This window comes from Sebastes fasciatus, chromosome 13 (genome assembly GCF_043250625.1).
Source record: "Sebastes fasciatus isolate fSebFas1 chromosome 13, fSebFas1.pri, whole genome shotgun sequence".
NCBI classification, from domain to species: Eukaryota; Metazoa; Chordata; class Actinopteri; order Perciformes; family Sebastidae; genus Sebastes; species Sebastes fasciatus.
In genome coordinates, this window is record NC_133807.1 from 13,432,342 (window position 1) to 13,452,896 (window position 20,555).

At 42.0% G+C, this 20,555-nt stretch overlaps 1 protein-coding gene across 1 annotated transcript; it reads right to left on the reverse strand.

Moving 5' to 3' along the window:
• Positions 1–969: 969 nt before the first annotated feature.
• ldlra (low density lipoprotein receptor a) lies at positions 970–14,718 on the reverse strand. The gene is made up of 18 exons (XM_074655610.1): positions 14,461–14,718; positions 10,380–10,505; positions 10,128–10,250; positions 9,599–9,979; positions 9,385–9,507; positions 9,172–9,294; positions 8,905–9,024; positions 8,564–8,689; positions 8,015–8,186; positions 7,705–7,932; positions 7,470–7,588; positions 7,220–7,359; positions 6,205–6,346; positions 5,510–5,647; positions 5,081–5,374; positions 3,850–3,924; positions 3,581–3,744; positions 970–3,457 (listed from the first exon to the last, which is right to left on the reverse strand). The coding sequence occupies exons 1-18, from the start codon at positions 14,516–14,518 to the stop codon at positions 3,401–3,403; spliced, it is 2,709 nt and encodes a 902-aa protein (XP_074511711.1). The 5' UTR covers positions 14,519–14,718; the 3' UTR covers positions 970–3,400.
• Between the last annotated feature and the right edge of the window lie 5,837 nt (positions 14,719–20,555).

A 20,555-nucleotide genomic window follows, 5' to 3' on the forward strand; every position in this document is an offset into this window, starting at 1 on the left:
GAAGAAACACACCCGGCCCCCCTTAAAGAAAAGAGAGAGAGAAAAAAAAACCCAACCCTCTCTTCACGTTTTCTGCCATGTCTACATACCAAAGCTGTTGGATGAAAACAGTGGAACATGCTGACGTACATTTCATCTGCTACATACCTTATGCAGCATTTCAACCCCCCATGATAACAACACAGAGAGTGAAAGTAAGGCTTTGCACCAAGTAGTAATAAAGGAAATAAGTGCCAATAAAATCCAGTTAGTTCTGGAAAGACATTTCTGGACAATTGTCAAATAAATCACAACCATGTCTCACATTGCACAATCCCACCCAGTGTAATTGTACCCTAGAGAGTAGGCTACTGCTGCACATGTCAGGTTATGTGGAAGCTCAACTGGTTAACTTGATTAAACTCAACCAACACAACAAAAATATAGCAATTGTGATTTGATTTAAAATGTATACACCTTTTTGCGTTGAGGAGGAAAATACACAGCCAAATAGGACAACACATCAGTGGGATGCTTATCTTTAGTAAAATAATTTACAGTCAAAATAGTTGGCTAAAAGTAATTATTAACAGTTGAAATAATTGATAAAGAGTTGAAATAGTTGGCTAAAAGTAGTTGTTAAACAGTTGAAATAATTGATAAAGAGTTGAAATAGTTAGCTAAGTAATTGTTAAACAAATAAACAATTGAAATAGTTACCTAAAGGTCATGAATAAATGGTTCAAACGTCCAGCTTCTGCCACTCTATGTAAATGAAAACTTGGCCAAAGCAAACTAAATACCTCCAATATCTATTCGTACTACTGTATTTTGTGTTGACTTGAGGGGAGATGATCGAGGAAAACATGGGAAGATCAACACAAGGACAGTTAGTTTAGTAACTAAGCCAACTGATGTGACTGCTAAGACGTTATATGCATTAAAGTAATTCCAGAAATGAGTCTTCAAAAACTGAACCCAGACAGTAGTGATTCTATAATAAATAGAAGCATTTATTTATGTACAGAAAATGTTTAAAGTTTACAACAAAGTCTAAAACACTGACATTATTACACAAAAAACAGTAAAGAAAACATATTTACATTTATGAACATTATATTTACACGCTTAATCTGCACTGTTAGTCAGTGATTGTAAAATGACATTATGTACAGCTTCACTAGCACTTATGAATGTTTTCTACCTAAAAGCCTCACAATGGTCATTAACCCACATCACAATAACGTCTTTGTTAGGTGTAACCTCACCTGCATGTAACACTCAACCAATTCACTGTAAACAGGAAGACGCATTGTTTTTATACATATCCACTGAGTTCAATAGCACCAACATGAACATGTGACTGTAATATGTCATTAAGAAGGCACACATTTGTCTGCAATTCAAATGAAGGAGCTCAGATAGCTGGTGAGAAGTGTGTTTTTAAAACCATGATGGGGCACGTGGCTTCGTTTGTGAGGAATGCTGGAGGCAAGTTGAAGTTCTGGTCCTGAGGGAGGATGTAAATATACACGTGCGGGGGTACAGAGCATTAGACGCGGCCCCACTGGTCACACGTGGTTGCATCAAAGCCTTTCTGTCTTTGAGGAATGCACTGGTCCTCCCCCAGAGGGGTATAGGGAGGGAAAATTTAAAGATGTCCCTCAATGCACAGACAGCCGATCACAAATCAGGAGAATGGAGCTGAAAAACTGTCCGGAGAAACTCAGAAAACAAAAGACAGCTGCCGAAGAAACCTTGTGTTGTGACCATATGGTGGTATGTGGAATCCGAAGGCTATCACGGAGCACAGTATAAATCAAGGCACGGACACAGTGTGCAGTGTGTAGTCTTTGAGATTAACTACAGCGGTGTCTTTAGGTCACTTTGGGTGATATTTTTGTTCCACTACTGAGGCGATGACTGGTGTTACACACATACATCATTTAGACTTATTGAGGTCACACCGGTTAAACTGGCACGTGCAGAATTCATATTAGTACAGTATTACATTCACCGACTGTATGCTGTACTTTAAATTCACTCGAGTTAGATGCGAAGATTGATTCCACGCTCATGTTGTGCGTTAAGTATGGTGCTGGAGCCAAAGGGTAGCTTAGCTAAGCATAAAGACTGGGAAACAGGGGAAACAGCTAGCCTGGCTCTGTCCAAAGGGAACAAAATCCACCTACCAGCCCGTCTAAAGCTCACTAATTACTGGACACATTTCTTCGTTTGTTGTTCAAGTGTACACTTATTTGCTTTCTTGTCGAGACTTATACGAGATGAATGATACCACTCATGTATCTGTTTGTTTAATATGTAGATGAAGGTAACAAAATAAGCCAACCAGCGTCTCTAAAGCTCGCTGAAAAACATGTGATATCGTGTTTACCTATTCTGTACAAAAACCACCTATCAAAAAGTATAAAAACTAAAAATCTAACCAGGCCAGCTGTTTGCCCCTGCTTCCAGTCTTTCAGCTAAGCTAAGCTAACCGGCTTCTCATGGTAGCTACATCCATGATGGTAACCTTATGCTGCGTTCACACTACGAGCGACACGGCAACAGGCCGCAAGTCATTTTCAATGGAAGTCAGTGACATGAAGCTACAAACTGACGCCCGACACTTGTCGCTTCGTGACGGGCGTGACACGCTACACATAAAGTTGAGCTGGTCTCTCCAATGACGCAGTCAAGAGTCAACCAATCACGTGTTTTTGTTTCAACCTTGTTCCGTTCCGTCTAAAAATAAATGCCGTTAGCCAGTTCCCAGTGCTGTTTAACGTCATAACTACGTCAACGAGTTCTTGAGCGAAACTCCAATGGCGACTCGGCAACAATGCTGGCAACAATGCTGGCCACGCTTGGCTGTTTTGTTGCTTTTGTCGCTCGTAGCGTGAATACAGCTTTATATTTACCATGCAGACATGAGTGGCCAAAAAAGCAAATAAGCTTTGATAACGTTCCAGTGATATTTACAAAACTGGTGTGAATTCTACCTTACACACGTTAGAGGGAATTCCCAATTAAAAGTTGCATTAAAATAGCTCAGTTAAACTGGTGCATGAAAAACAAGAAATGATGTGGCTTTAACAGTGACACAGTTCTCCAGTTGTATCATCAGCATCACACTTAGGATAAAGAGTGAAAAAATGTTAGTTTGAGGAATCCATCGTCTGCTGTTTTGGTATGATTTGGTGAGGAATGAATTGTCAACGTGATGGTAAAAAAAAAAATGTGCAAACTGAAAATATGTTTCACCTTGTTTTTTCTACTGTAGAGCGCTTGCTGTCTGTGAGGATATAGTGGTTCTGATATTGGCTTTGACTTCCATCTTTGTGCTGCGTGAGGTAAAAAAATACAAAAGGACGTCCAAGGTAGCTTATTATCGAGGCTCTTCTTTCCACTCCGACATTTGTCAGTTTTCTGTGAAGGCTGGATTGTCTGCCTCTTCATCCAAGCTCACAACTTGTCTCTGACAGGACAGAAAATAAAAAGGATGTCAGAAATGACACATACTGTAGCCCGTGTGTGCTTATTACAACAAAATGTACTAAATACAAACAGGCTGAACTGTGGACTGTGAAACTAGACTCACTTTTGGGTAGGAGTAACCGTCAGGGCTGTGGCTCCTCCAAATGTGCACTTGGTCCTCGGTGGTTTTCTGATAGACGGGGTTGTCAAAGTGAATTGTGTTGGTGTTCTTCAGCCTGTAGTTCCTCCATAGCAGCACGGCGCCAATAGCCACCAGGCAAACGATCGCTACATGAGGCAGACATAGGGAGAGATGAAACATGAGGCTTGTTGTTATTTCAAATTATTTGTATTTGCTGTGAAGATGCCACCTTTGCTGCCAAAGCTACTCACCCAGAGGTAATGCAATATACAGAGCTACCGGGGTGTTGGAGGCGGTGGGTATAGCAACAAATTCATGTCGGAAATCTGAAGGAAAGGTAAAACACAAGACAATAAGTTAATGATACAGGGAGCTGACCTGCATTATATACATTGTATGTCAGAGTGGCGGACAATGCACTCACAAAATAAACTTTGTAAAATGGTCAACAGGAAGGTAAAGTGTCTACACAATTTTTACCTTAACAGAACCTTTTTCACAGCAGACATTTTGACTTGTCGTAGCATTGAAAGCAGGTAAAATTGATTAACGATGGCTAAGTTACATTAAAGCTTCAGTAGGCAGAATATTTTGGCACGATTGGGAAAGAATTCCATAATAACCTTTCAGCATATTGTTATTCAAGTGCTCTGAGAGAAAACTAGACTTCTGCACCTCCTCATGGCTCTGTTTACAGGCTTTAAAACATCTAGCCTGTGGCGGGAGATTTGGCCAATCACAAGTCATTTCAGAGAGATAGCGTTCTTATTGGCTGGTTATTCAACGGAGGCAGCTGTCAATCACCTGCAAACTCTGATCAAACAGTGAAACTAGGCAGTGCTGATAAAACATGAATTAATATTCTGTTACTGTAATGCCTATTTCAAGCTGGTGGGCGGTGCTTGGTATTTCCTCAACTGATCTCAATATGGCGGCCCGGTCACAAACTTTCTCAATTTACAGCTAAACAGAACACTACAAGATGTTTCTGAACACATTTTATGCTTGAAATAGGCATTACAGTAACAGAATATTGATTCATATTTGATCAGCGCTGCCTAGTTTGACCGTTTCATTGGAGTTTGCGAGTGATTGAACGCTGCTCAGAGACGGCAAGGCTCCAGATCAGCTCTGATTGGTTGTTTTCCTCCGGTCTGTGAAATCTTGCAGATGCCATTAGGAGCACCGGAGGACACAGAGGCACCTGTTTTTTTTCCCCAGATTACCTGTCTCATGCACTTCTGTCAGAATATAGTGACCGTTTTATAAAAATACCTTTTTTTTAAATCATATTTGCTCCACCCTGCCTACTGCAGCTTTAAGTGTTCCAGTAAGCTATTCCAGTAAGACAGCATGCACAATACCAAGGCCTTCCCAAAGCAAGTAATGCTATTGTGCTTTTCCTACTATGACATGTCAAAACATCTGCCGTGAAAAAGGTCTATTATCTAAAATACACAAAACCACCATTATGGTACTTGCCTGGAGAGGTGACCGGAGCCCCTGTGGTGGTCTGGGGAATTTTAGGGTTCACCGGCGTGGTTGACGGGGTCTTTGGTTCAGGTGTGGTGGTCCTTAGAGGAGGCTTGGTGCTGCGTGGCAGTGGTCTAGCCGTAGTGCTGGTGATTACGATGCGTGCTGTGGTGGTACGCGCCAGGGGCTTAGGTGTGGTGTGGACCGGAGGTTTTGGTGTGGTGCTGGCTTCCACTGGTGGCTGACGAGGGGGGTCGATAGCTGGAACTTGAGGCGGCACGGGAGCTGCAGTTGTTGGCACAGCTGTAGAAGAACAAAAACAGAATGAGGAGGAGGAGTGAGAGGCTTGAACTAATGAAAATATTCTATTTAGAAGACTATTCTATTTTCTTCTTGATATTATACAACAGTATATTTGCTCTTTGATGATTTACATACCGGATACACATGTCCTCATATCCCTGGCTAACATCATGTTATCTGGACAGACGCAGGTGTATTTGGGGGGATGTCTGCCCACTTGAGGAGCTGCTAGGCACAAGAACTCACAGGCGGATACCTGGCACCAATCCGTCCCTGCAATGGAAAAGAGGATGAAATGTTACTTTAGTTTAAGTGCTTTACATGTTTTGAAGCCATTATCAACGTTAGAGCAGTAATTAGACGTTTTGGGAAACACACTTATTCAGTTTTTGCAAAGAGTTACAAATCTCCCTTTAAGGTACATTTTGAACATGCGATTTTAATCATGTGATTAAACATGGTTAAATATTTTAATTGATTGACAGCCCTTCTGGGTTAGAGAGGCCTAAGCATGCAATACTAGGGTGAGTTCTGGTGTTGCAATTAAGTGATACAGGTTTACACGTTATTAAGCAAACAAATGAATAATACCAGTGAATGCATGTACCAAAAATTAACCTTATTCCAGGTGTTACACACTATTGTTATGCAGCAGTGGTCCAGGAGGAACCTCCATCAAATTGGCAGTGAATGACAAATGTTTTTCCAATATTCAATATTTAATAAAAAGGTCAATAATGATCTGGTATGCAAACTGAAAACCAGTTAACATCGGTCTGATTTGGATGTGAGCTCATTTCTGAAGAGTATGTGGCAGTGGTGTCTCTTACCAGCAGGTTGTTTGAGGTTATGGTAGAGAATAATGTCTTCTGGTGACGAGAGGTGCTCTGCCACTGGTGTGATGTCATCACCCGTCAGCCTGTTTGCACTGAGGATGGCATTGTTACTGACGTCTGTCCAGAACACTCTTTCCTATAGAAGCACAAAAACACAACCAAGCTTGAGCATTTAAAGCAGCAGTAGGCAGGTTGGAGCAAATATGATTTAAAAAAAAGATATTTTTATAAAACGGTCACTATATCCTGACAGTAGTGCATGAGACAGGTAATCTGGAAAAAATCATGTGCCTCTGTGTCCTCCGGTGCTCCTAATGGCATCTGCAAGATTTCACAGACTGGAGGAAAACAACCAATCACAGCCGAGCTGGAGCCTTGCCGTCTCTGAGCAGCTGTCGATCACTCGCGAGCACCGATCCAACAGTCAAACTAGGCAGCGCTGATCAAATATGAATCAATAAACTGTTACTGATGAGAAAGTTTGTGAACCGGCAGCCATGTTGAGATCAGTTGAGGAAATACCATTTTACAGCTAAACAGTACACTACAAGATGTTTCTGAAAACATTTTACGCAAGAAATAGGCATTACAGTAACAGAATATTGATTCATATTGATCAGCGCTGCCTAGTTTGACTGTTTGATCGGAGTTCGCGAGTGATTGACAGCTGCCTCATGAACAGCCAATAGGAACGCTCTCTCTCTGAAATGACCTTTGATTGGCCAAGGTTGAGGTAGATTTTTAAAGCCTAAAAACAGAGCCATGAGGAGGTTCAGAAGTCTAGTTATCTCTCAGAACACTTGAATTACAATATGCTATATAAGGTTATTATGGAGTTTTTGCCCAATGATGCCAAAATATTCAGTCTACGTCCACTTTAAGAGACTGGGGACAGAGTGGTAGTAGTGAGGAATACTACTGTTTACACACGTAGCGAGGAGGCATGTGGTATTTGACACTCGGCTCTGGGTTTATGTGTAACGGAGTTTATCAGGTGGTAAACACCTACCTCAAACACAGTGAGGCCCAGTGGGTGGGCCAGCGAGTGCTCGTCAATGATGAGGGTGCGTCGACCACCGCCCTGCACGTCGATACTGGAGAGGGTGTGCAGCTTAGAGTCCACCCAGTAGAGCCGCTGGTTCAACAGGTCTGGGGAGGAAGCAGACGGGTGGGGGTTAGGGGTCAACAGATCAGACCACTGCGCATGAATAGATTAAAAAACAACTTTAACCAAGAGAGACGTGAATGCTAGAGTTTACCGAGCGTAATTCCATTAGGCCACTCAATGTTGTCAGTGACCAGAGCGGTGCGGTCTACTCCGTTAAGACCTCCCTTCTCAATCTTAGAGGGATTCCCCCAGTCAGTCCAGTAAATGAAGCTGGGAGGACATAGTTATGTTGTAAATAAAACATTGTAAATCAAAATACTGAAATCAAATGAAGAAAACAGAGAGTCTAAGAAGGATTTAGGCATTATTTGTGCTATTAGACTTACTTGCTGTGGGGGTCGACCACAATAGCGCGAGGTTTAGACAAGTCCTGCTGGAAGAGAGTTTTGCGGCGGCCACCATCAGCAGTCACTACGGAGACGGTGCCGCGGACGCTGTCAGTCCAGTACAGGTTGCCGTGGATCCAATCAAAAGCGATGCCTTCAGGAGCATCGATGTCGCTACCGACGACCACGCTGTGTTGAGTGGCGTCTTCGGCCGAGTCCATCTGAGTTCTGGATTGAAAGCGAAGAGCCGGCGTAAAGCGGGAGTAAAGGAAACAAAAAAAACGTTCTTTCTGATTTCATTCTCGCTCACCTGTAGATCTTCTTTTGGGAGATGTCCGACCAGTAGATCTCTTTGGCGGCCATGTTCATGTCGAGGGCCACGACGTTCTTCAGACGAGGGATCACTCTGGTGTACTCGCTTTTGTCCAAAGTCATCTTTCTGATTTCATGACGGTTGGTAAAAAACAGGTAGGCTATTGTACCTACAAGATCAGAATGGGCAAAAGATTCTACTATTCATTTCGTGGGAATGTTTGTTGAACTGAGTGTGGAACTATATATATATATAATATATAAATATATATAATATATATATTATTATATATATATTGAGGAGACCTTCCTGCCCAGGCTTACTAGTCAATTCCTGCACACATATATAAAATATATAAATTAATATAAGAAGAAATAAATGAAGAAATAAATGAAAATGCTTATAATTATTCTATTATGTTCTATTATTTTTCTTTATATTTCCATACGTAACATTTGAGAAGGCTATTCATCATCTTCGAACATCTAACTGTTACATATTAGTGCAGCAGACACTCTGGAAAGGACACAGAGAGCTGATATTTACCGATGGCCTTGCAGGCTTTGGTTGCTGGGTCAACTTGGTAACCCTCCTCACACTGGCATTTGTAACCGCCCATCTGGTTGACGCAGATCTGGCTACAGGTGTCCGGGTTGGCACACTCGTCGATATCTGATTCAATGAAGAGGGGAAAGGGGTAAATGAAATGAAACATGACGAAACAGGATGGTGAGTCATCTTGTCTGTAAGAATTACGGGATCTCTCTTAATCTGGCAGCAGATCAGATGATGGGGACATGGAAAAGGTTGCGTCAGAGTAAACAGATTGCAACATCGTGTGATAATCTGTTCTCAAATGAGAATGTAACTGTGTGGGAGCGTGTTACCTTCACAGCGCTTTGTGTCAACCAGGCGATATCCGGCAGGACACAGGCACTCGAAGCTGATCTTCAGGTCTTTGCAAATGTGAGAGCATCCGCCGTTGTTGTACAGGCACTCGTTGGAGCCTGCAGGAGGGGGGAAGAAGGAAAGGATTTACTATCTTTCTTTTCTGAGGGTGTGCAGTAACTAGCATTCTCAAGCTGCAGACACCCTCATTAAATACAAAGTAGTAATTAAGCAGACAGTTATGGATGAGAGGCCTCGGTACTCACCACATTCCCTAAGAGGCTCATCTGACCAATCCCTGCAATCACGCTGCCTGTCACACACCTTCTCCATGCTTATGCATTCTCCACTGCGACACTTGAACCTGGTCGGGGCCTCGCAGTGGGTTGCTGTGAAATGAAAGATTCAATTATAGACACAGACCGGAGATTTTGCATTTGGCTGCTTTATCAACCAGGATAGGAAGGTGAGGGAGGTACCATTGACGCAGCCGGTTTCATCACTCAGGTCCCTGCAGTCGTACTGATGGTTGCACTGGCGACTGCCGTGGATGCAAGTGCCATCGCCGCATTCGAACTCGTCGGGACGGCAGGTGGAACGTGCTGGAGGGATGCAACAGGTGGAAATTTGACTTACAAGAGATGATGACTAATGAAAGAGGGATCAAGAGTGGCATTTTGTAATCGTACTTACCACAGTTAGCTTCATCCGATCGATCGAGGCAGTCGGCTCCTCCGTCGCACTTCCAGTTGCCGTGGATGCACTCCCCGCTGCCGCAGCGGAACTCCAGCGACGAGCACTGGTGAAAGGAAGCAGAGTCGGGCGCCTTCGTGCCGCAGTTCTGGGGCCACTCGTCGGAGCCGTCGGGGCAGTCGGCGTCGCCGTCGCAGGCCCACAGGCGGGGGACGCAGATGGTGTTGTTGCACCGGAAGGATGCGGCGCTGCAGGTGACGGCCGGGCAGGAGGCCTCGTCGCTGCCGTCATCGCAGTCGGCCTCGTCGTCGCACACAAAGGAGGATGACACGCACTGGCCGTTCCCGCATTGGAACTCTGTGTTGGTGCACTGCTTTGGCGCTGAGAGAGAGGAGACATATTGACAAAGACCAGCAGGGAGGAAGAGAATGAGATGTGGATTCTGAGAGCAATATAAGAAGATAAATCACACATGATTGAGGAAACAGTGAGACAGACGTGGCCCTCTTGAGGCCTGTAGTTAACTTACCACAGCCCTCTTCATCAGCTCCATTCTCACAGTCAGCTTTCCCATCACAGCGCCAGGTGCTCGATACACACTGGTTAAGGCGGTCCGCGCAGCTGAACTCTGTCGGCCTACACGTTTTGGCCACTGGAAGTGAAATAGGCAGAAATATGGTAACTTGAGACTGTATAATCATCACACTGAGGGATGATTGTGGGATTGACAGCAAAGCAAGAACAAGTCTATTCTTGTGTCAAGTTGACTCGTGATACTCACTGCAGGTAGCGGGAAGTTCGTCTGTGCCGTCCCCACAGTCGTCTGTGCCGTCACACACCCATCTGACCGTGATGCATTTCCCATTCCCACACTGGAACTGGTTGGTTCCACATGTTGTCAATGCGTCTGCAACAGAACAGATATAAACACACAGTTCAGTTAAAAGGGCCATTGTTTTAGCTATCATCTATCAGGGGGCCGATACTGGAAGACTCCCCATAAACACAGACGTGGCTGCACACGAAAAGAAGTGAAGTCACATAGAATAATACTTCTGCAGAACGCTATTAAACAAGAGTCTACAGCCATGCCAGCAGCTCTGTGAGGCTGTACAACATAAAGTACAGCTGAGGCTAGCTAGTTAGCCGGCTAGTTTTGCAGATATTTGGTCATAAGCCAAACTATTGAACACATTTAAAGGTGATAAATTTGATATCCAGAGCATTAATATAGCAGCAAAAATTGCTATGTAAAGATATAGAAGAGTAATGTCTACCTGAAAAGAGAATGAAATGGTTGCAAAAAGAGACAGTACATCAGTCTGTGAGAAAATGACCCTATGTGTCACTTGATTTATTACCTCAGTAAACATTGTAAACATGAGTTCATGGTCTCAATCGCTAGTTTCAAGTCTTCTTCAATACAGCATGATGTTCATTTAGTAAAGTATGGTCCCATTAAGAGTCAAATAGACCATAAAGCAGGGGATGCTTTAGAGCGTGGATACCTTGTGATTGACAGGTTGCTACCACGGCGTTATCCGGTCTGGGAGAACTTTAACTGTTTCACAGTGTGATTTCAGTTCCTGAAAGTTAATTGAAAACATTTTGGACACCTAAAATGTCGTATTCAGCGTTCAGTTGTACGGAGCTCCACCATCTTGTGTCAAAAACCAAGATGGTGACAGCCAAAATGCTGAAATCGGGGCTTCAAAACGGCAGTCCACAAACCAATTGGTGAGGTCACAGTGACTACGTCCACTTCTTACAGTCTATGGTCTGTACAACATTTCATGGCAATCCATCCAACAGTTGTTGAGATATTTCAGTCTGGACTGAAGAGGCGGACCAACTGACATATTAACATTTAAACATTTCTTTGGCCAGCACACATACAGTAGTTTTTTTTGTTTGTTTTTTTCCGAGCAGATAACACCGCCTCATGTCACAAATCACAGGTAATCTGAAGAAAGTTCACTTTCACCATCAGTGATGTTGTTAATAGGGGGACATTTTGGCATATCGCCCAGTTGGGTCTCATTACAGTACGGGAGGGGCGGCGCTGTCAAAGACGGTGATAAATGTGAAGCTGATAAAAGGGCCTGGGAGGTATAGCCTATATACTCTGGCATGACACACGCATGACCAAACACACACACATGCTTGCTGGTACTTGTTTAACTAGGGCAGATAAATAGTTAAAGTGCGAGTCAAACAGGGACTTAAACACTTAACTGTAAGTGAACCTGCATTTATCAGCCTTTATCAGGGAGCTGCTGCTGATACGGCAAACTCATAATACACAATAGAAAATCTCATTTTCCATTTTTTTATGGTTCCTGCTGGCAGAAATACAGTCGCCCTCCCTCCAACCCCCATCTTTAATGGACCCGATGAAGCCGCTGAACCAGAAGGAGCAATTAGTGAGACAGCACTTCATGAAAAGGTAGTGGAGGCCATTCCTCCTTCTGGCCCCCGCGGGCTCCAAACCCTGGATGACCACCTGTTTCTGAAATGGGTCAGAGGGAGGTGTTTACCACCAGCAGCTATTTATCATAGCCTAATACTGTAAGCACAAGATTTGCTTTTTAATTCTAATTAAGTATTTATGTGTAAGTATTTACATTTTCGTAAGTTTGTGCCCAATAAGAATGGATGGGAAACAAGAAAAAGCATAAATTATGCATTGCTATGAATGGCTGACAGCGCAATAAATCATAATAGGTTCTTGGTGAAGTCAAACATCTGGTGCCATCGGTCACGGTTGATGCTTTGGTTGAACAAGGAGAGGCTTTATTTCATCTAATGCAGGTCTTTGCCACTGTTGTAGTATTTTTTATGACTCCAAATGTCATTTCAGTAGCTGTAAAGTAAATCTACCGACTGTTTAGCCAATCATATCTTTATGACTCCATGTGAAAGGTGTTATTTCCCTTAGCCATAAAGATAGTCATCAGTTTCAAGTTGACAAACCTGGTCTTATCAATGGGATATCCTTGCGGGTAATAAAAAAAAAAAGAGTAGAAAACAAACACTCAAAACCTTAAGTTAGATTTCAATCTTGCCTTTTCCCTGAATGGTGGAATTTTTCACTGTATAGATCAGTTCTCATTCCCTGAAACCAATAACACGTTACCCAAACCCAAGTTCACACTGGTTATTTACTCAGTGAGGTCAGTCCTTGGACGACAGCCTGGACCGAATTATTGATTTAGTACAAATGCATACCAGGGAAATAAAAAAAAATGTGCTCATGCTCAAGTTTGTGGCCTATTCTGTGATGTCTGGTTGTGTTTAAAGCAGGGGTAGGCAGAACGTTTTGGCATCATTGGGAAAAAAATCCATAATAACCTTTCAGCATATTGTAATTCAAGTGTTCTGAGAGAAAACTAGACTTCTGCACCTCCTCATGGCTCTGTTTTCAGGCTTTAAAAATCTGTTCATTCAACGGAGGAAGCTGTCAATCACCTGCGAACTCTGATCAAACGGTCAAATTAGGCAGCGCTGATCAAATATGAATCAATATTCTGTTACTGTAATGACTATTTCTCACCTCAAATGTTTTCAGAAACATCTTGTAGTGTACTGTTTAGCTGTAAAATGAGAAAGTTTGCTCCGTCTGGTTGGCGGTGTTTGGTATTTCTTCAATTGATCTCAACGTGGTTGCCGGGTCACAAACTTTCTCATTTTACAGCTAAACAGTACACTACAAGATGTTTCTGAAAACATGTTATGCTTGAAATAGTCATTACAGTAACAGAATATTGATTCATATTTGATCATCATTCTAAAAGAATATCTCCCATCAGGAGGTCAGAAAGTTGACCCCAAACGAGAATAAAACCATTAAATAATAAGGGATCACTTTGAGATCATGAATTTTCCCTTGAATAAAGCCTCTCTGTGCAAACCCGTGTGGGAGGCAACCATTTCACAACATGGTGGGGGACAGCCTCACAGCAAGGACACGTTTCAGTGCTACACGTCTCTGTGACTGGTGTGGAAATGTGGACGGGTGACTACCAACCAGTTCCAACATGTTTCACCACACAAACCATTTCCCAGAACCAACAGGGAACAGGTCTAACGGTGACTTCATGTCAACCAAACCTCAAGGAACGCTGGCTGAGGACAATGTCTGTGTTTGTCTTGGGGAGGATGAGTTGGAGGGCTTCCCATTCATTTCAACAATATAGGGCGTTTCAGGTAAAACATGATGGGAGAGAGAGAGAGGCAGCCTCCTGCAAACTGGCTGGATGTTGCATCATGTATAGAATAATGCTGGTGCTCATTATAGATTTTTCTATAGTGATTTAAATGCACATGGCGCCAATTCCCACATTATGAATGGCTTCCAAAAACCGGCTTTTCAGAAGCCCCCGCTTGACATCTTTACAGTATTCACACTGCTCAAAGTTCATTGGCTGCAGGAACCTGCTGCTGAGCGCCACTCAATGAAAGGCACAAAACATGCTTCATTCAAAAAGCCGGCAAGGATGAATAAAAAAAAAGATAAAATATACATCTTTAAAGTCATTAAAAAAATGCATGAAGACTGGTGGATTTTGACTGATAAATTATGGGAGATATAAGGTCGAGTCTCAGTGAAACATTCATTGTGAGAGCGGAGAGATTTGACCTACATTCTGGGAATAATTGCGCCCTCCCCCCCATCACCTTGCATCCGGTGCTGTCAGAGGAGTGGGCAATTTAAACCCACTCCTAAAAATCTTATTTATAATGTTATTTAAATATATATATTTATATCAAACAACATCAAGCTGAAGCACAGTCTGTTTTTACATTAGTTTAAGCAGATGTCATAAATAGAGGTAATTAATGAGTTAAAATGAAAAACTTACTTGTTTGGATGAGGGTGCAGAAGAGAAGCCACAATGAAGCCTGACGCGGCTGTGCCATGTTCTTCAGGCGCACTGGAAGATGCTACTCTGGAGTCTGTCTGATTAGAGGAGGTATTTAAAACACTGTCTGTAAATGGGACTGCTGTTGGACACCAGTTTAGTAAAGACCCTCTAGGTGGTATTGCCTCCTGCTGTATTAGAGAAGATGCTCCTGCTGGAGGGATGCTCCTCTCCTCACACTGTACTGTTTGACAACAACATCAGACCCATTTCAATGTGGTCCACCGGTGGGCGGGGCCCCAGAGGGGGCCCATAGGGGCCCGAGAAGGGGGAAGGCGGGCCCTGGAGTGGTGTGATTTCTGAGGCAAACAGCCACAACAATTGGGAGGCGGAGCTCTACGTGGAGATGGATTTACTATGGGTTTAACCCTTTCAGAGAGGCACTGGAGACGCGCGCACATGCACATAATACAGTAGGCTGGATACATTGAGTTTCATTCACAGAAAGTAACCTGCAATAAACAGGGGGCGTGGTTTCTCAGGGGCCCTACAACCTTGGAGGGTCAATGGGGGGCATTCTTTTTTTATTATTTGTTTGTGCAAAAGAAAAACAGAAGTGACTTTACAGGTACAGCGATGATAGAAATGGGGAAAAGAAAAAAATATATAGCCTATATAGTAGTGCTGTCAATCGATTAAGATATTTAATCGCATGATTGTCCATAGTTAATAGCCATTAATCAAAAATGAATCATATTTTTTATCTGTTCAAAATGTACCTTAAAAGGAAATTTGTCAAGTATTTAATCATCTCTTATCAACATGGTAGTGGGCAAATATATTGCTTTATGCAAATGTATGTACATTATTTGGAGATCAATTAACAACACATAAAAGCATAAAAAATATGCTCAAATCATAACATGGCAAACTGAAGCCAAACAAGCAACAACAGCTGTCAGTGTGTCAGTGTGCTGACTTGACTATGATTTTCCCCAAACTGCATGTTATTATAATAAAGTGGGCATGTCTATAAAGGGGAGACTCGTGGGTACCCATAGAACCCATTTCCATCACATATCTTGAGGTCAGAGGTCAAGGTACCCCTTTGAAAATAGCCATGACAGATTTTCCTCGCTAAAATTTTACTTAAGTTTGGAGCATTATTTAATATCCTTTGCGACAAGCTATTATGACATGGTTGGTACCAACGGATTCCTTCAGTTTCATACGATACCAGTATCTTCATTAAAACTGAGTCCGCTACAACCTAAAAATTGCAAGTTGCGTTAATGCGTTAAAGATATTAGTATTAAAACAAATTTGCGTTAATGCGTTATTGTGTTAATTTTGACAGTATTAATAATACATATATTGAAAAATAAGTAATGAATAGGTCATAATAACGGAGGAGTGATATAAATAAATAAATAAATAAATAGATAGAGTAATAGTGTAATTGTGGTATGGGGGTCCTGGCAGGGCTTAAGAACTATCTATTCCTTAGTTGAGGTATGTGGAGGTAAAAACTTGTAATACTATGAATTTATTCTCATAATATCAAATATTATGACTTGTTTCCTAAACTATGACGACTTTTTCCGAAAAAAAACCATCTGACTTTTTTTCTAGTGATTGCTTGACTTTTCTCCAAAAAACATTAGGAGATAATTCTAAAGTTCATTAAGTTCTACGTTTTTTTCTAAGTATTTCCAAGTAAATAAGATGTTCCCAAACCACTGGTTTGAAGTCCAACAGTTGTCCCCAGATGTGTGCCTGATGACAGTCTGTAAGATTGGCAGCTGGCCTACTTTACCAGACGTCCAGTCCATTTAAATCAAAGCAAACAAGCCGGTCAACACAAAGCAGTGGTCCAGTTCATACAGGGCTGTTATAAAAACCTCCATGTGTTTGTGGGGAAGCGTGTTTGCCACTTTCCACAAAAACACAATTTCCGTCATGTCATTTCTATAACCAACTAAAATACAAAAGATGTACTGGTGAGACAAACTTTCTAATACTAACAACAAACCATAAAGTCCTTAGCGGAGCTTTTATCTTCATGTCACTACTACTTCCTGAAATCGAGGTTGGTCACCTCATAAAACAACACAACATGTTATGTCAGGTTCAAAGTCTCAAACGTTGCCGGGTCCATACGATAGTTTACAATGAGATTTACATCAGAGGAGGAGATAAAGTACATGTTGGTAGATAAAACGTCAGAACAACAACCTTGAACCAAGCGGAGAGCGTCATATAGGTCAGGAATACAGCTCTGAGATATGGTAATTGGAAACGGATACATAATAATCCAGATGTTTCTTTTGAACAAACTTCATGGAAGAGGCAGTGGAATGTCCACGCTGGTTTAAGTGAAACAAGAAGCTAAAGCACGTTAGGGAAATATCACAGTGATACATAAATACATTGACCCTGTTACTATCACAAGGAGGGTTATACTGTACAATCAGATAGTCTGTGTTGACCAAGTCCATTTCATCATGTGTGACCTTCTAGTGCACAGAAATAATTGAAATTTCAAGGAAAAACACAAGTTGGTTTTGTCATAGTTGGACTGGGCACGTGAGAAATCCTCAGAGTGGAAACAAGACATCCGTCAGTTAATCCAGAGCTGAAGATCTCCTTCACAGAAGCTACACATGGAATTCAATGATCGAGGCCAAGCCGGTCACACTGCTGCCAGAGATAAAATATGTACAGTTATCGGGGAGTCCGCTCACAGAGGGAGCAGCCAGATGGAAGAAACAGAGACAAAGTGTATGTGATTATACAGATCAAGTACCCAGATCCTTTAGTAATCCTTTAGTTTTATCAGCAAACTTAAAGTATCAAAAGTAAAAGTAGTCATTCTGCACAAAAAATGTCCCCTGTGGCTGATATATTATTAATAGCTAAGACTGATGCATCAATGTGTGAGGAGCGTTTTAGCTGCTCGAGGTGGAGCTACTTTTAACCACTTTTTGTACTTAAGTAGTTTAGTCCAGTGGTTCTCAATCTAGGGGTCAGGCCCCTTCAAAGGGTCACAAGACAAATACGAGGGGTCATGAGATGATTAATGTGGTATGAAAATCACAAATTTTCCCCAAAGGAAAGAAGAAAAACTAAGTTCTGCAACGCAAATATTATTCAACTTGTGTACTTTTAATAACATTTTCTAATTTCTGTAGGTTGTTGTTTTTATGCCTATGCATTACAGGTTATTAAATCATTATCCATAATGCAGCGTGTGGTAAGCAAGCAAGGTTCAGGTTTTCTGTGTTGCCTCAAGTTTTGATGTATTGGTTTCAGGTAAGCCCTATGCCTGTTACGGTCCCTGTATAGTGGAAAGAAAAACTTTAACATTTGCATTTTACAAATTCACAGCAGATTCATGAATTTTTGTGCTGTGCATTTAATTATGCTTCCTTTGCATAACAGATATGATCATTTAGGCTATTTATTGCCTTTATATGCCTAAATGCTCCAAAACTATTATAGTCTATTGTTAGTTTGATGTTGTTTGATTCTCCATGTAACATCCACAACTATAAGCCTAGGTTTTGTAACAGCAATAACATTGTAAGTGGTAAAATCTCAGAACATGGGATTACTCATTTAGCCTCAAGTGTTTCCTGCGTTGATTAAGGTGATTCAGGCCTTTTAACGGATTTATCAGTGTCCCACATTTCAGATATGACTGTCCCACATTAGGAAATCAAGATTTGAGAACTAATATGTCAACCATTTCTTTTATGAGTGTGATATCTGCATATATTTTTTGTTTGTTTGATTAGGACACATCCTGGGGATTTCAGAGTGTGGATTTAATGTATTGTCTTCATATCACAATATATTCCAGAAGTCTTAAATAAAAATAAAAATGTCCCACATTAGACTAATTCACCCAACAGTATTTGAGTAAACACATTTAGCTACTTTCCAGCACTGGTGCACACATTGACCTCCCTCAAAGTACTCAACACAATTATATTGCTGTTACATTAATATAAATCACCAGAGCCGTGTGCTGTACGAGACACATTTTCTGTCCAATGCTGTCCTTCGTTAGAGAGTGAACCCACCCACCTCTAGCCCCACTGTCCTGCACATTATCGGGGTGCATTTAATAAGAAGTGACAAGGAATTTCCAGGCCTCTGCTAAAACTGGGTCCCTTTGGGTGACCGACTGAAACATGAAAAGTTTTCTAAACTGGGCCGGAGTTAACCTCTTAAGTTCCCGATGAGATTGTTGGCAGTGTGCTGGGTCCCAAAACAAACCCACACACACAAACCATCCTCCACTCTTGATAGAGGTAGAAACTCCTGAGAAAGCATTAATCAAACAAGGAGTGCATATGAGGTAAAGTCTCTCTCACTGTCTTTTATTCACTAGAAGAACACACCCCTCTACTATAACTCTCTCACCTCAGCCTCTGTAAACGGTTTCTGGTTCTCCCAGTATGCAGCCCTTTTCACATTCAACGCTTCTCCAGATAAAACAATAGATTTTCTGTCTTCTCATGAAGGTCAAATCAGGTTCCTCCAGATGCAGCTGAGCATGTTTTTGGTTCCTGCTCCAGACTAAATCCGGGCAGGGGAAGCGCAGTCTTTTAGGGTGAGAGCGGCAGCAGAGTTTTGTTTCTACTGTATAGATTCAGACGACAAAGAGAGATTTCTGGCTGACATTAAATATTTCAGATATAATTTTGTGTGCGTTAAACTCTCCACTAAAAGCACAAGGACACATTCCTGCATTGCTCTGTTGTCATTGTGGCTCGTGGATTGGGAGGGAGTGGCTGCACGGGTAGGGAGTGCTGCTCAGTGAATAACCTATTTCTTGGAAGTTACATTTGGCTTCATCACCTTGGCCCCTGGAAAAGATGATAAGGCTGACACTGTGTTGACAGGGGGTAAATGGTAAATGGACTTGCATGTATATAGCGCTTTTCTAGTCTTCCGACCACTCAAAGCGCTTTACACTACATGTCAGCATTCACCCATTCACACACATATTCATACACTGATGTCAGAGGCTGCTAAGGTGCCAACTTTGCCCATCAGGATCTAATCTAGATACTCATTCACACACCGATGGCTATGCTTTCGGGAGCAATTTGGAGTTAAGTGTCTTGCTCAAATATCGACATGTGACCCGGAACAGCCGGGGATCGAACCACGACCTTCCGATTGGTGGACAACCTGCTCTACCCTCTGAGCCACAGCCGCCCCCAAAACAATAAAAAGGCCAAGGGGGGGAAGATATCCTGTAACACACACAAAGCTCCTGTGTAATCTTTTAGGTGAGCAGTACAAATGGATCTAAATAGAGAATATTTATGGTGGAAACGGCCAATGAATCTTGAAATAATGACAGCCACAACTGAACAAACATGCATTCACACAAGAAAGAATGAGTCTGCTGGGGGAATCATGCTGGGGGGACTGGCCCTCGAAGACAAGGCGCGAGAAATCACCCACACAGAAAATTCATAGCAGATATAACCCGTCATGTTTGTTCAGGTGCTGACAAAGTCACGTGGGGGAGAGGTGGATGTGTCTGTATGTGTGTGTGTGTGTGTGTGTGTGTGTGTGTGTGTGTGTGTCAGGGTCAAGGTGTGACCTCTGAGGAACGAGGACGGTGTTGGGAAACTAAGATCGGAAGATCAGAGATCAGGATGTACCCCTGGGGGGCTTCTGCAGCAGTTGTCATGCAGACTATGTGGAGATATTATGGAGGGGGTTAACTTATTGTAAAAAATATAGGTTTGTATTTGATTAAAAAAAAAAAATTCACATATCAAGTCAGCTGCAACACCTGCACACGACCAATACAGTATGGTGGAATTGAAAATGCATGGAAACTAGTTAGCAAGTTAGCAGAGATATCTAAACATTTAGCTAAGAGGAGTGGATGGTTGAAATAAGTAGGCTAATAAACAGTTCAAATAGATAAAAGTAATGGATAAACATTTGAAAAAGAGGACTTAAAAGTATTAGATATTGTGAAATAACTTAAAGTATTTGATAAATGGTTGAAATAGTTAGCTAAATTTAATAGTTTAACCAGATAGCTAAAAGAAGCTAACGGATAA

What these genes read in the sequence shown, in the direction of transcription:
- ldlra (XM_074655610.1), bottom strand. Translation starts at nt 14,518, where the DNA reads ATGGCACAGCCGCGTCAGGCTTCATTGTGGCTTCTCTTCTGCACCCTC. An exon ending in TCCCAAAAGAAGATCTACAG is followed by an intron (nt 7,933 to 8,014) that starts GTGAGCGAGAAT and finishes CTTTCAATCCAG; the next exon opens with AACTCAGATGGACTCGGCCG. An exon ending in ACGGTTACTCCTACCCAAAA is followed by an intron (nt 3,458 to 3,580) that starts GTGAGTCTAGTT and finishes CTGTCCTGTCAG; the next exon opens with AGACAAGTTGTGAGCTTGGA.